Genomic DNA, 15,471 nt, shown 5'->3' with positions numbered 1-15,471 from the left:
TACTTATCTCTGAGTTAACTTGTTGACTTCAGAATATTCCTGTGGGAGGTTGTGACTTGTTTCGGAGTATCTGTTTCACTGTAAGCTGCTTCACATTTTAAGCAGCTATACCTAAATAAGAAGAGAAAATGTAGAATTTTTGGGTGTTTCTCAGTTCTTCTGCCCTTTCATTGATTTATTGATATAAGAGATGCTAGGGTTTTTTTTTCTAACATTTTGAGATAACTTAGAACTGCCATCAGACGACAACTTCTCTATAAAAAATTTATCTGCAGATCACTGTAGGGAGCATGTGCCTTGGTTTCTTGAATTCCCCAAACCTTTAGAAAGCAGCAGCCATTTGACAGATCTGAATAGTCTGATTGTAATATAATCAAAACTGTTTTATAGCATTTAAATTAATAATTGTACTTTTTAAACAATAAGCAAAATGGAATTTGAACAATACTTTAACCACTAGGATTGCCATATAAAATTATAAACTATATAATGATTGCATAAGCATAACTACATGGCACCCATACATAGCTGTTTTAAATCATTGTGTAGATTTAAAAGCATCCCTAATGTATTACTCTCTTCAATAGTCTTGTTGTTTAAAAAGCAAAAATAGGTACAAGCTGAAAATGCATTTTCCAAGAGTCTCTCAACCATTGTGTGTGGATAAACACATGTATGCATAATATCTAACGGGGAACTTCTTTACCGTTACTGATAGTGTCTTGAGTTCCATAAAACTTTCTTTTTCTGGTGTTGATAGCTTGGCAGCTACACTAATCCAGTCATATTGGCGAGGCTACATAATTCGCAGAGATATTAATTTCTGTGCTAGACTACATACGGCAGCAACAGAGATCCAGTGTGCTTGGCGGAAGTACCGTGCCAGGAGCAACTGTGTCTTCTGCAAAAAAGAAAACAATCAACTCACAGATGCTATAGAACAGAAACATAAAGCTGCTGCCCTTATTCAGGTTGGTTTGCTACAGTGTTCTCTTCATTTGTTACAGTTAGACTTAGTAAGGAATGATCTGATTGATTAGCTGTATTTATAAGTAATGTTCATTCGTTTTTTTCCTTGAACCAAACAGATGATACTAGCAGAAATCCCTTTTTTTCGTTTCATACAATCCTGTATAAGCATCACAAGTTTTTGTCTTTTACAAAATATTATTCCTTTAAATTAGTTGATGCTTGATTTTAATTTTACTGTGGTGACTTAGGTAAATAATGCTATGTACCCTGAACATTCTAAGTTCAAAAATCTTCATAGCCCTTTTTAAATATAAAGGGACATTGCCAGAATGTTTAGCCTTAATGTAAACCCTATCTTGAAAGTTATTCCATATTGTATTTGTTGGGTGAAAACATCAAAGGTACCTAAGTGATTTAGGATCTTAAGTCTCATTTTCAAAAATACCTTAGGCACTTTGAAGCCTAAATCTTGTTTAAATATCAGTAGGAATTAATCTACTAAGTATCCTACTTTAGAAAATCTTACTACTTGCCTCATGGATTTCATCACATTGTGGCATCTGCTCAACGTGACTTGTCTTCTGGGAATGTAGAATGGGTGTCAGGAAAGGACCAGCATTATAGGGAAATGCTGTCTTTTCCTTGTCTCTGAATTCTAAAAATGGGCTCTCCAAGCACAGGTCACTTGCCCATGAGGATGCCCTTTCCGGCCACGTGTGCTCTGGAAGAGTTGAGGCTATAACCCAATCTACAAGCTTTTAACTAAGTCATTAGTGCTATGGTATTTCTGATTTAACTTTAATTATATGTTCCTAGTAGTTAAAGCCCAACAGAGTAACCAGTAGGAAAGCAGATCTTCAGTCTCAGCATTTCATTATGTTTATGATAAATCATTAGTTTGTGGCAGCACACTGCAAATGATAAGGCAAAGCAGATACAGGGCTATTATTTGCACATAATTTCTGAGAGGAAGGAGGAAATGGCAATATCTTCTAATTGATACAATGTAGGACATTCTCAATGAGCAAGGAAAATTGCTATCCAAGTTCTAACACTGTCCACATAAAACAGGAATTTCCCTTTAAAACCATGATCCATAAAACTACAGTTATAAAAAAAATAATATTCCCATGTATAATGTGCCTTTTATCCTAACGTATCCAGTATGTCTTTGTACATGTTCCTAATGTCTTGCATCATGTTCTGGTATGTAAGTGCTCATTCTTTTGCTGTATGTTCTTTTTTACCTAGACGGTGGTGGTGGTGATGATAAAAAACCTCTTTCTTAAAAAAAAAAAAAAAAAAAAAAAAAAAATAGAGTAGATGGTGACTGTGAAGATGTGGTTGACTGGTTTAGGTTAATTACATGAAATGACAACAAGAATTTGCCACTTGTAACCACTGGAAATTTGGTATAAGTGTGTTTTTATTTTTGTTCTCAGTAATTTGAAAGTGAACATTCAACTTTTTGTTATATCTTCTTCCCCCTCATCTTAGAATAGGCCCTGTAGGAATTGTCAAATAATTAATTAGTTGACCTAGGTTTGTAGTTGAGGGAGTTTCAAGATTCCATTCTGCTTACTTGAGGAAAACCTCTTGAGTATTCTGAGCTTTAGACATATGCTGGCATTTAATTTGTCTTGTAGTTTTAAATGTCACATAAAGTTCAAAAAACAGATCATTGAGCTATTAAACCAAGGTCTAAGATGTTTTATCTTCCTAATGGGATAACATAGAGAATCTGGATTTGGGTTTGATCTATGGCCTTGTATAACATGCTTTAAATTTTTGTTTAGGCATTTTGGAAGGGTTTCCTCTTGCGGAAGAAACTAGCCAGTGCTCTTGCAGCTGTTAAAAGTGATGAAGTGGAGGATGACTATGAAGAAGTAAACGTGGATGATTTTACATTTGATGAAGTAAGTACAGTTGTTAACATAAAAGCTTGCCTAAAACAGCAGCAAACCCACCTACATTAGAACTGTATGTTGGATGTCCTAGATATCCCGAGAGAGTGAGAGAGAGTTACATTGTGTATATAATTCATTTAAATGTATTTGTAAGGGATTATTGGCTTCCTGGTCATATTGATGTTCCAGTGCTACTATGCTATTAATGACACACCTACATTGAAACCTTATCTATTTCTAGAACCTGAAGGCAAATAAATGGATTGAGCAAGTGGTTGTTTTTGTCCAAAAATGTGCAGTTTTGTAACCCCTTTAATAATATTTTATAGCCAGGGGGTAAAAGGTACAATGTAGTTTCAAAAATATTACAAAACCATAATTTTTGGAGAAAATATGGATTGGCCTTGACCCTCACAAGTGTTCCTGAGTAGTGTGATGTCACCAATATAGTGATCAGTAGGGTCATTTGGCAGATTGGGAGCTATGACACTGATGGATGCAAACTTCTAAAAGAAAAGCATATTTGAAATTAAAGGAAAATATATCTGCTAATTAACATTGAGGGATAACTAACTAAATAAATAAATAAACAAACCACTACCATCAACAACAGGAAGTGGAGAAAGCTGCTAAACAATTCAGCAATCTTGCCTGTCTTTTGGAAAATGGCTAGGAGGATCAGGGTTCTTAATACAAGAATAGTTAATGAAGAAAGGGATAGTGAAATTGGGAAGGAACAGGCTAAAGAAGCAGTGCTCCAGAACATCCGTCTGCAGTACTACAGGAACTATACCTCTACCCTGATATAATGCGGTCCTCGGGAGCCAAAAAATTTTACCGCGCTATATAGGTGAGACTGCGTTATATCAAACTTGCTTTGGCCCCCCTGCTCCTTGTCCCCTAACCGCCCCCTCCAGAGACTCCCTGTCCCTAATTACCCCCAGGACCCCAACCCCTACCCAACCCCTTGCTCCTCTGTCCCCTGACTGCCCCAACGCCTATCCACACACCCCGCCCCCTAACAGGCATTCACTGGCAGCAGCGGGAAGCAAAGCAGCCCGGCCCCAGCCTGCTCCACTCCGCCAGCTCCCAGCTGCGGCACTCTGCTTCCCACCGCCTGTGAGTGCGGGGAGGTTGGCGAAAGGACGCCCCCTGCACTCACCGGCAGTGGGAAGCGGAGTGACATGGCCCCAGCCCACTCCGCTTTCCATGCCCTCACCCCACCATGTCGTTTGGGGGCGGAGGGGAGGTTGGGGAAAGGTCCCACGCTCACCAGCAGCAGGAAGTGGAGCAGCCCGGCCCTAGCCCGCTCCACTCTGCCAGCTCCCATCCGTGGCGCGCCGCTTCCCGCCACAGGTGAATACAGGGGGCATCCTTTCCCCAACTTCCCCATAATCACTGCTTTACCATGTTGTATGCAAACCCGTGTTATATCGGGTCACGTTATATCAGGGTAGAGGTGTATTAGAATAATTGTCAATAATATTGTCAGTTCAGGGAGGATAAGTGAAGTTTCAGAGGACTGAACTTGAGCGAAAATATTAATTTTTAAGAGATGACAAAGATCACCAAAGGAATTACAGAGCAATAAAGTAAAGTTCAAAACCTGGTAAATTTAGGCAATGTTCTACAATATCTAGGGAATCAAACAACTGCCAACAGCCAAATCTTTTCACTAAACGTGGAAAAGGAGCCTTACGCAGCATCATCTTCACTTTCCTGCAAAACAACAGAAACTCCTCTTTGAAAATACTTGCATGGTTGAGGCTCTGTTTTTGGAAGCAATTGGCAGAGTAGACTCCAGCAAGGATTTAATTGTTCCTCAGAGCCAGTCAGAGGGTCATTTCAGGGGAGAATCAATCCAGTGTGAATTAAATACTACACAGTACAGCCTACCACTTCTGGAAACTGAATGAAAACTGAGTATCTTTAGGAGCAATTCTGGATGAAGAAAGTTACTCACCTGTAATTGGAGCTCTCTGAGTTTTCTGCACATCCTCATTCACTCACCCTGCTTTCCTTGTCATGATTTCAAATACAAGAAAGGAACTTATCATGGCTGGCTCCATGGAACTGTGTATGGCTTTGTCATGGACATTTGGATTCGGGTGAGCAGTGATGTACTGTATGGAGCTCATGGGTGCTTGCAAAAGTCTTGTGTTAAAATCCCACCATAACTTCAAAAGGGAGGTTGAGATGACTTGTTTCTGATGTGGTTAACCCCTCCTTGGTCAGAGATCATATGTTCCTAGGGCCCATAAAATATTTTTGCCTTTGTGGTGTACCAAAACGGGACTGTACCAGTATCTGGTGACCTGAGGATCAGCCACCTTTTGAGGACCCCAGTTAGAGTTGCACTGGATTAAACAAAACAGGAATGTTTATTATATAGACATGGAATAATTTTTAACAATCAAAATTAGTTTTTCTTCAGTCTTTGAGTAGCTATAAACTTTTCAGGGGTATATTTTCAAAAGGGCAGCCACCCTTTTAAGAGTGCAAATCAGACAGAGGCATAAGTACCAGGAAATAATTTTGCGGGCATAAAATGGGGGTTTGAACCAGCAGAGTAGGCTTAAATTTTACCTTTTAATGTTTAGGATTTTAAAACATATCCAACATAAAGAGCAACTGTGTTGTTTGCTCCCATCTTTCTCTCAAATAATACTCAATACTAGAAAGTTGCAGAACTTCCTTTCTCACACAAGGAGGAAAATATCTATTCACGTGTATCAAAGAAGGGAAAGGCACATATGTTGTATTGCATTTTACACCCAGTGAACCAGTTCCTTATTTAGTGGAAATCAGTGTAGTTGCATTAAAGTCAGTGGAGCTATGGCCTTTTATACCACATGGAGATCTGGCCTGGAAAATCTCTTTTTATTCCAACTATTATAGTATTTTTCTAAAATGAATAACAGTGGTGTTTATAGCCTGTATCAGAGTGCTATCATGTCATTAACTGAATATTCTTAATAGTTGTTCGTCTAGGTGAAAATACAGACTCAAGCACCTGGCCTGAATGACCAGGCCAGGCACAGAACAGATGTAAACAGGAGGAATCTTTCTACCCCTCCCAGGGTCATGGAGTGATTACTCCAGGCTAGGAGGCAAAGCAGTTTCTATGGCATGTTGCAAAGTGAAAAGGCAGGTGAGGATTCATGCAGTGATAGATCCTTCCACTTTGCCTATTTCTCAGTACAATTGCATCAGGAGGCCTTGCACAGTTGCAGTGAGCATGAGGTGCAAATTCCCTGCATTCAGCTCATCCTTCTGCAATAGACCTGCACTAGCTCTGTTGCCAGTCACTGAACTCCTGGAGGCGGGGACTGGATTTGAGTCTAACCCTAAATTCACATATTTTTGTGTCCAATTAAAATTAGTATATTTTTGTATATTGATGGTATATTTTGCCTTGAAAGGGTCATCCAGAATGTGTAAATATCCAGAGATCTGTCACCTCAGTTATTTAACATGGTCACATAATATTTGGTACATGGACTGCTGGGGAAGAAGACTTCTGTAACATCTGTTTTCAAACTCTAGGAGTGCTTTTTCCCTGCCTGGCTGCTCCAATGATTACATTCTGGCTTACTAATATGTGTGACCCTCTATTTCTTCTGCAAGTTCCTGTCCATATTAACTATCTTCTAGGTGTTCCTGTATATCAAGGACAAGAAATTCTGCGTCTGGAATGACTGAGGGTTTTATACATCTTTGCTGTCATGCTTTTAGCGTCTATACAATTGAAATGCCAAGAGATACTATATTAAGCTTCTCCATCCAGTTGTCTGCCATTAATTACCCAGAACTCCCATTTAACCCTCATATAGATTTATCATAATCTGCTCTCTTATATAAATTTATCATGGCATGTATGATATCGTTATATAGATGAGGTAATGTGGGGTCTAGTTAATTTTTTCCAGCCCATAGCCTAGGGGCTTTATATATAGTTGCTTCTAAAGAGTCAAGAACTTTGGGTTACACTCTTACTAAAGTACTTGGAGATCTGTGTGCCAAGAATGTGCTAATTGTATCAACATCCATTTCCATACTCTGGGAGAAGAGGTCATCAATGCAGCCAGTATTGTAATTGGCTTTAATATCAATACTTTTAGAGGGACAAAGGAGGAAAGGGAAGTGTCAATTTCCTTTCTTTCTCTCTCCACACAAAAAATCCTTATGTATCTCATTGTTTGTAGCTTGGCTCATGAAATCCTTCTAGTTTAGAACACGAGATATCTTTTCTAACCCACAGACTAAATGTGAGGAGAAATTTTATTCATCATTAATTCATTTGTTTTTAAAGGAACATCAATATTTAATGTAGCAATAATAGAAAAGAGAGACCAAATTATTTCAAAATAAAATCTAATAAATAACAAATTCTTGCTTCCAGTTGAAGCTCTTGTCTTTAAGAGCTGTTCTGCAGAATTCATAGATATATTCAGCATCATCTTAAACTTCAGAAGCATTCACTTCTTCCAATCTTAAGAAAAGTGATGAAAGAAATATTTGAGAACATTACTAAATGAAACAATCCTCTCTTGAAAAATAACTACTATTATCTTCTTACTAAATAGAACAATGTAACACAGCTCTTAAACTGTTGATTTGTCATGCAACCTTTCTTTCCTAAGCCTACTTAGAACCTATCCTTCATGTTGCAAACTACCTGGAAGTAAAGAGACAAAGATGGCCTGTCAGTCAGAGCTGCTATAAGTAGCTCAACCCACCCACTTTCTCCTCACTGTTTTTCCTCTTTCTCCTGGTAGCCTGAAGTGTATACCTTATTTCTCTAAGCCTTTTCCCCCCTCTTATCAGTTCTGGAGCTCCTAAAGGAAGAGGGAGATAGGGAAGGAAGGAACAAAAAACAAATAATGTTAGGAAAAAAACAGGCAGAATATGTGTATCTTGTAACCATGTGCATTCTTTGACTATAAAGAGTCCATAAGTTTTGTCAGGTTCTAATAATTTATTCCTGTGATTCTTAAAAGGGGGAAAAAAGACATCACAAATCTCCTTATGGAGACTATGCAAATACAGTATTATCTTTGCTTACAAACAGGCAGATTTCTCTGACCCTGTATCAATCAAGTCCTTCAGTTTTAGGCATGACTACACCTTGGGTTGAGAACCCAAAAATGCTGTTGATATGGCTTTCTGTGGGTCCTTACATTAATTGTTTGTTTTGTATCCTCCCCCCACAAAAAATCAATTTTGACACACAGTGACAATTATTGATCTGCAGGGGTGACTGTCCAACAGAGAGACATCTTGGAGGGCCCAGCACTTGGAGGTTCTCAAAACCTCTCTGAACAGTGGTAGATTGAGTCCAGATCTCAAAAGAATAGTGTATCCAAGTCCTAGACTGACAAGACACTCTGGGACCAACTGTTTTTAGAGCTACATAGGACTCGTTTCTAAAGAAGAGTTGAAGCCAGGAGTGTGGGGAACCAGGTCAAGGCAGGTGGCTAGCCACCTTCTGTGCTTCATGGTCCAATTTTTCTCCAGCAGTGGATCTTATGAAGATAGCTCTTCTTAATAATTAAGTATCCTGTGTCTACCTTAAGCATCTTGCATTGTGATTTTCAAAAAAGCAGGAGCCTAAAACTATGTTCTGAAGTCCATATTTAGAAACACTTAAAAAGTAGCCTGTCTTTCAAAAGGCCAGAATGTGTAGCAGCACTCCAATTTTGAAAATCTCTGCCTTGGGCAATACCTCAGCATTTATCCTGTTCCACTATTAACTTTTCTCTCTGGCTTCTCTTCTTCTGATAAAGCTGCAGCCCCCCAGCAATTGTAGCATGTTCTCTGGTGGTGATCTCCCATATTGGAAATCTGGAGGTCAATATACTCTGAGTTATGTTTATTAGAGAAAACTCCAAGTGCAATATTATTTAGATACAGAAGCTTTGTGGTCTTGCAACAGTCTAGCAAAGCTGTTGTAGTTTGAGTTCCCAGCTTTATTTACAAAGTTTGGACGCGTGGGAGATTTGGTTGTGTGGACACATCATCTGGAACGTGTAGGGACAGTGGCCTGGTTGGGGTCTTGTAGAGAGTGGTGGAATCAGAGATAGGAAGGAAGCAGGATTCTGGGAGCCTTTGGAAGGAAGATTGTGTGGGGATCTTGGAGCCTTCCAGAGGAGGGTTGAAGGTGCCAAGAGCCTGGGGATTCTTGAGGTTGCTGAGAGGGTGGGATTGGGAACTTAAAAAGGGTTGGGTAAGCATCCAAGCATTTCTGGTGCTTATGTGAACCAAGTGTAACCTCTGAAGCTTATGAGGTTCACTCATCTGTACTTTGTAGTCTTTTATTCAAAACAAAATGTAGGAATTGGCTTCTGACCCATAACTTCCTTTGAGCACTATCAAGCTTAGGGCACAAAGCACATTTTGCAGAAAAGTTATGTGTATGTCATGAATGACTTCTGTAACGCTATCATAAGACTTGACCTCTTTGGAGTTAAGTATGGAGTGTTTTCATTTGTAAAAATTCCAAGGTTCTGGGAGATTGTTTTATTTTACTCATTTACTTGCATCCTCCTTCATATACTGAGTAGTCAGCTAATTCTACACAGTCCTAATCATATTTATTTTTTTTAAAACACAGGCAATAGGAATAAGAGTGAAACCAATCATTAGAATGATTGTCTAAGGTTACTCTAAGCATTTTGGCAAATGACATTTGGCGCAAGCATTCACAAATATGGTCCTGCTTTAAGTTTTTCTCAGCAAAATGTTATCCTTTTTTCCATTGTGTCCACTTACAAGAGAGGGATACAGAGGATTATGCCACTATAACTGTACTTTTCTTCTAAATTAACTCTTTTTTTTAAAGGAATGTTCTGTAATAATTACTCTACTTTCTTATGCCTTTAAAATCTCTTGAGATCCCATGAGAACAATTCACTGTTGTGATATTTCTTTGGAATCCATACAACACCCCTCTCTACTTTTCTTGGCTGGAAATATTGTTTGGTTTTAGCAATTATAATAGTGTTTTAAAATAATATCAGTTAGTAGTAGTAGTTCAGAGTTCTTTCTGAATCCATGTATAGCAGGTTTCTAAAGCTTCCTATTTTTGTAGATAGAGGTATGCGATAGCCTTTTTCTGTAATCCTTATTTTTGTATTGCACACAAAGTTTTGCACAATTTTTATTGAATTTACATATCCTGATGATCCGTATTTTCCCTGCTTTGCTTTCAGAGTAGTTTGCTATGTGGTTTTACTTCGTAAAATGACTGAGACAAACACAGCATTCTGAAATGCCATTTTAGTAGTGATTTACCTATGAAATGTGCTATGTTTACAAATGGAAATTTTTCTAACTGCCAGTCTTGCAAAACTCAACTTGAGATCCAAAAGCTGAATATTTTCCGTGCCATCTTCACTAGTCTGCACTACAGAGATCTCCTTTGCAGATTCACCAGAGGCAGCTGAAGTGTTGGTTTCAGGCTATCCTGCTTCCTCTTACTGGTCAGGCATTCTATATCCAATGGCAGAGATAGTCATCATGCTTCAAGCTCGCCCACTACAAACAAAAGTGTATACCCATTTTGCTAGCATGTAAACAGTATTAACCTTTCTCCATTCTGATTCTATCTAAGGGACGTTTTTTAAAAGCAACTTTAGAACTTATAGGAATCTTGCTTTAAGCACACACGCTCATTTTCTCTTTCTCAACTTCTCCACCACAAATAATGGCAGAGGTAAGGAAGAAGCATTGGTCAAAGGTTAAAATGCTCTTCTGGGGAGCTTACCTGCTTAATTCTATCAAATAGAATAGGTGAGGTATCAGGAAAAGTAAAACCAACAGAAAAAGGCTACATTATTCTTATTGGCTGCAATTCTAAGATTCTATCTATGTATGTGATTCATCAATTGAACTGTTTGAGGAAAGATGGAACTTGTGGGACAAATTGATTTAAAATGTATCCGAATGATAGCTTTTATAAAAACAATAGGGCCTGATCCACCTAGCTGCACTGTTTTTTATGCTTGTGTAACTCCACTGACTAAAAGGTGTTTGAACTAAGGTGTAAAATCAATGTAATGGTGAGAAGTATCAGGCCTAATATGTACACTTTCTGTAACACATAATTCATACTGCCTCAACTTCCAACTTTTATCCAATCTTTTTGTTTGAAAAAACTAAAAATCTTCCCCCCTTAATGAAAATTGTAGCAAATCTGCCTGAGGACACACCTTCAGTAGATGTAAATAGGTGTAGCTCCATTGGATTCAGATGAATTTATACTAGCCAAGAGTCTGGTCCTGAATGTCTAAATGCTTGGCTTCCTGATTCCAAATTAAGCTATACAAGAGAACTCCTGTTGCTTTCTTGCTATGGAAAACTAGCCTGTAGAGCAATCTTATTTATCAAAGTTCTGGGGATGAAAGACAACTTTAAATGCCCTAAAAAAATTCAGATCTCTAATTTCAAGGGCAGTTTTCATTCACAGTCAATCAGCAATATATAAACAACTGGGAAAGAATAGTTCAGGGCTCTTGTGCCAGGAAACCTATAAGTTACAATTGCATGTTTTCTTGCAACTTTTGCAAGTACTTAACTTTACAGAGAAGAACTTTGTATCAGAGATACTAAGATTCTTGCCGAAAACAAAAGCTAGATTAAGTGGTGAAAAGGTTTGTCCTGGAGGATTGAATGAAATACACCACAGAGAGAGATTTTAGCTAGAAATCAGGATAGAAATTTGCAGCTTTTGGCCAAATGAAAGGCAATACAGTAATTTTTTCTCTGGTATGCTCTTTTCTACTTCCATCATCCACAAAGTTGGCCCCCATTACATGGTTCCTTATTCCTGACCCAAAGAAGAGAGAAAACAACCATATAGCCCACTAAATAGCCAACATGGGGTGAAGAAGTTTTAGTCTATGGCATGGAAACAAAGTGCTCATCCTCAGCATCTTGGGGAGTGACATTTCTGAGAACACTGTTGAATGTATTCCACTTGCATTGTGAATCAGAGCATTATTTCAACACTGAGCTAGACTGTTATTCATTTCTATTAAAGACCAACAGCGAGCTTGGTTCTGTATAAGAACAAAGTGAAGACATCCTCTACCATGAAGAATTTAGTTTAAATACAAAACTGAAAACACTTAAGCATGGGGAAGATAAGCATAATGATTAATTTTCAGTCATTTTTCTATTTGTTCACTCTTTGTTGTCCATGTGGAAAAATCAATGTTAAAAAAGAAATTTGGATGCAGAGACGATGGCGGTGTGGTAAAATCAGGATGAAGAGGACATTCCTTGCCTAGAGATGATGTGAAAAAGGCATGGTGACAGGATTGGGAACTGGAGATGAATGATCTCATTGGCAGAGCAGAAGGCAGGGAAACTGATTAGACAAAATCAGAGGTATAGACTGGAGCTGAGTATAGAACAGCCTTGAGTTAAAACAAGCAGTGGATTTAGCTGGTAGGCCTGTGAAACTGTAAAGAGAGGCTGTTTTTTTAAAACAAGATTTTACTCATTGCCCTCTTTCCTTCCATTCTTCTCATGCCACCGTCATTCCCACAGGCCAACAGAGCACCTGAATTCAGAATAACTGTCAGAATAACTGTTTTCATTGCTTTGTTTACATTTGGAGAATTCCAGCCAGTCACTCCCAAATTTTGATTTTGAAGCACAGTATAAACACAAATATGACAATTATTCTGGACAAACCCATGCTGTACTGTAGGCAGAGAAGAGGTTAAATGAGGGGGAAGAAAGTGATTGAGGAGGTCAAAAGGATTTTCTACTTTTAAAAAGGTAACATTCAGCATTTTGAACAGCTCTCTTGTAGGTTCTTTTTCTTTCCATATAATATGTAGCTATTTAAGTGAATACTTCAGTATAATAATGAACTGACTCTACTTTCTAGAAATTCCATAATATATTATGGGATTAATAAAAATATATCTTAGGACATAATTAGTACTTGTAAACAAGAAGAACTGTCAAGCTATTATAATAACTGAATCCTGGCTAAATGAATTTAGAAGCCATAAAGCTATTGTGTGTTTGTAGGCAGGAGTTTAGGTTACTACATTAACTTGAAGAACCCTTGCGTAGTTGTTTGTTTGAAATGCTGATTTATTTAAATATTTTGAGACTCTTCCCTCCCTCTTCTCCTTCCTGTCAACCCAACCTTTCCTTAATTTGTTTTTTGGTTTTGGGTTTTTTGTATTTTTGTTAACCCTCCTGCTCCACTTTGCTCCTGGAGAAGACTATGGTCCAATCCTGTCCATGTGCATAACTTTACTCACATGAGACCTGTCCATTGATCTCAGTGGGGCTGCTCACAAGAGTAAAGTTACTCTGATGTATGTTTGCATGATTAGGCGTAATCTCTACCTCCCAGTAGGCCTAATCCAGCATACATTCAATGGACGTTGGATCCAATGGAAGTAATTTAATTTTTTTTGTAATGCAGTTGTATTTTTATAAAAGATTAATTAGGACATCCATCTTCTCCACCCGCTGCCTTTTCTTTCTTAAGAAGTCACTGACCACCTCATCATTTGTTTTTATTATTATTATTTAATTAAGTTTTATTTAAATTGTACTCAGCAGAATTCCATACTTTTATGTGCTGACAGTCATCTGCAAAGTGCTGAGCTCCCACTGACTAACACTTAAAATTGGGGGTGCTCTACACTTCGAAATATTAAGTCAAAAATGAGGACTACTTAATAAAAGCAAGATATATAATGCTCTAGAAAGAGATACTGGGATTATTTTAGAAGAATAAATTAAAGGTAAGAAAGAATAGCTATATATGAAAAGTTTATGTAGTAAACTATGGAGTGGAGGAATTCACTGTTCATTTGGAATTCTTTTATGAGATACCAGAATACTGGGGGAAAATATCACAGGATTACATTCATAGAAGCTGAAAGAATGTGATGCAGTTAATCACTGAATGAAGTTCTTTATCTAATCGATATACCAAAATGTACTTACAGCATAAGAATTTTTTATTACTATAATATATATGTTCATTTTAATAGTTCTTGCAATATGAAGCAATGAGGAGAAAAAATACTGTATTTAATAAAGAATTCCATGAGCTAGATTGAGCATGAAGGTATAATCTAGACATTCTTGTGCCCACTCTGGTAAATCAGAAAGTGCAAACCTTTACCGAATATACTCAATATATGTGTATTCTTTCTTGGAAAAACGTGCCAACAAACTAGTGTTAAAAGGTCAAACTGAAAGGAGATTAGCATAAAGAACTTACTTTGTCATTTAAAAATGTGCTAGTGTTCCTAACTTGCAACCAATTTACGTATTATCTCTAGCCTCATGAAAAATCACATTTCTTTTCCAAATCTTCAGCTCCATTAAATGAAGCTTTGTAAATTTCACTCTTTATTCTGAAACAAATAGAACTAGAGGTAAAATTCAAAGGGTATAATCCTGCAGCAAATTGTACATGAATAATTGACTTTACACATGTGAGTTAGGTCCATTGAATGGAATTTGCAAGCATGCATAAAGTTACTTGTATACATTAGTGTTTTAAAATCAAGTACTTAATTTGGTTTCAGAAATATACTTAATATTCAGCAGAGGCTCTTCAACATACACACATTTGTCTAGTAAAAATGGAATTGGTAATTTTTTTATTTAGTCCATATAATCATGCTTTCTACTTTTTATACATCTTTAGTCTATCCCAGCTTGCATTTTTTCCATCAGAGTATATCCTCAGTAGTACTGGGATCTAATTTTTAGACTAAGTTATTGAAAAATCTATTTGTGTATAAACTTTGGTTTAGATATCAGAGTAGCAGCCGTGTTAGTCTGTATTCGCAAAAAGAAAAGGAGAACTTGTGGCACCTTAGAGACTAACAAATTTATTAGAGCATAAGCTTTCGTGAGCTACAGCTCCGATGAAGTGAGCTGTAGCTCACGAAAGCTTATGCTCTAATAAATTTGTTAGTCTCTAAGGTGCCACAAGTTCTCCTTTTCTTTTTGGTTTAGATAGTTATACTTCAGTACTATATTTATGGGAGGACTAGGAACAGGAGTTTTTTGAGCTTGGTACTGTAGAAATCTCTAGGGATAAGCATAATAGAATAACATACATTTTGAAAATCAGTGATGTGTTTATTGTTGTTGGCCAAAGCAAATGACATTTTAGTATATTTTTAATACACAGTACATTCTTAGTAGTACTAAATGTGCTTCATATTAACAAATCTGATCTTAATGATAAATCAATTGTCTTGGTAATGTTTTGTTAGTTACTGTACCTTTTATATCTTTGAATAGTGCTTTACCATTCTGTACTGTGGTGTCTCTTTTTACCAGACAGCTTTAGACATTTTATATTTTACATACAATTAGTGAAACAAATGAAAACACTATGAAAATAGTAACTGATATAAAATTCAGTAAATGGTATAAACTGAATTTAAAAATTACAGTAAGACTTCAACATACATTTAAAAGCCAAAGAAAAATATTGGTAAATAATGCATCTCTAAAACAAAGGGATCCAATCCATACTCCAGGCAGGGACCATACTGGCATCTAGTCTGGCCTGCATACCACAGGCCACAGAGCT

At 37.3% G+C, this 15,471-nt stretch overlaps 1 protein-coding gene across 4 annotated transcripts in view; it reads left to right on the top strand.

Moving 5' to 3' along the window:
• The window catches only part of LRRIQ1 (leucine rich repeats and IQ motif containing 1), a 170,107-nt gene that overhangs the window by 68,018 nt on the left and 86,618 nt on the right, over positions 1-15,471 (top strand). For all 4 annotated transcript variants that reach the window (XM_043492630.1, XM_043492650.1, XM_043492639.1 and 1 more), the window contains 2 exons: positions 761-971; positions 2,769-2,888. In XM_043492630.1, the coding sequence (XP_043348565.1) occupies positions 761-971; positions 2,769-2,888 (331 nt within the window). The remainder of the gene's footprint in view (positions 1-760; positions 972-2,768; positions 2,889-15,471) is intronic.

Source organism: Dermochelys coriacea, chromosome 1, assembly GCF_009764565.3.
Source record: "Dermochelys coriacea isolate rDerCor1 chromosome 1, rDerCor1.pri.v4, whole genome shotgun sequence".
Taxonomy (NCBI): domain Eukaryota; kingdom Metazoa; phylum Chordata; order Testudines; family Dermochelyidae; genus Dermochelys; species Dermochelys coriacea.
The sequence above is the reverse complement of the archived record's forward strand: the minus strand, read 5'-3'. Positions and strand labels throughout refer to the sequence as shown.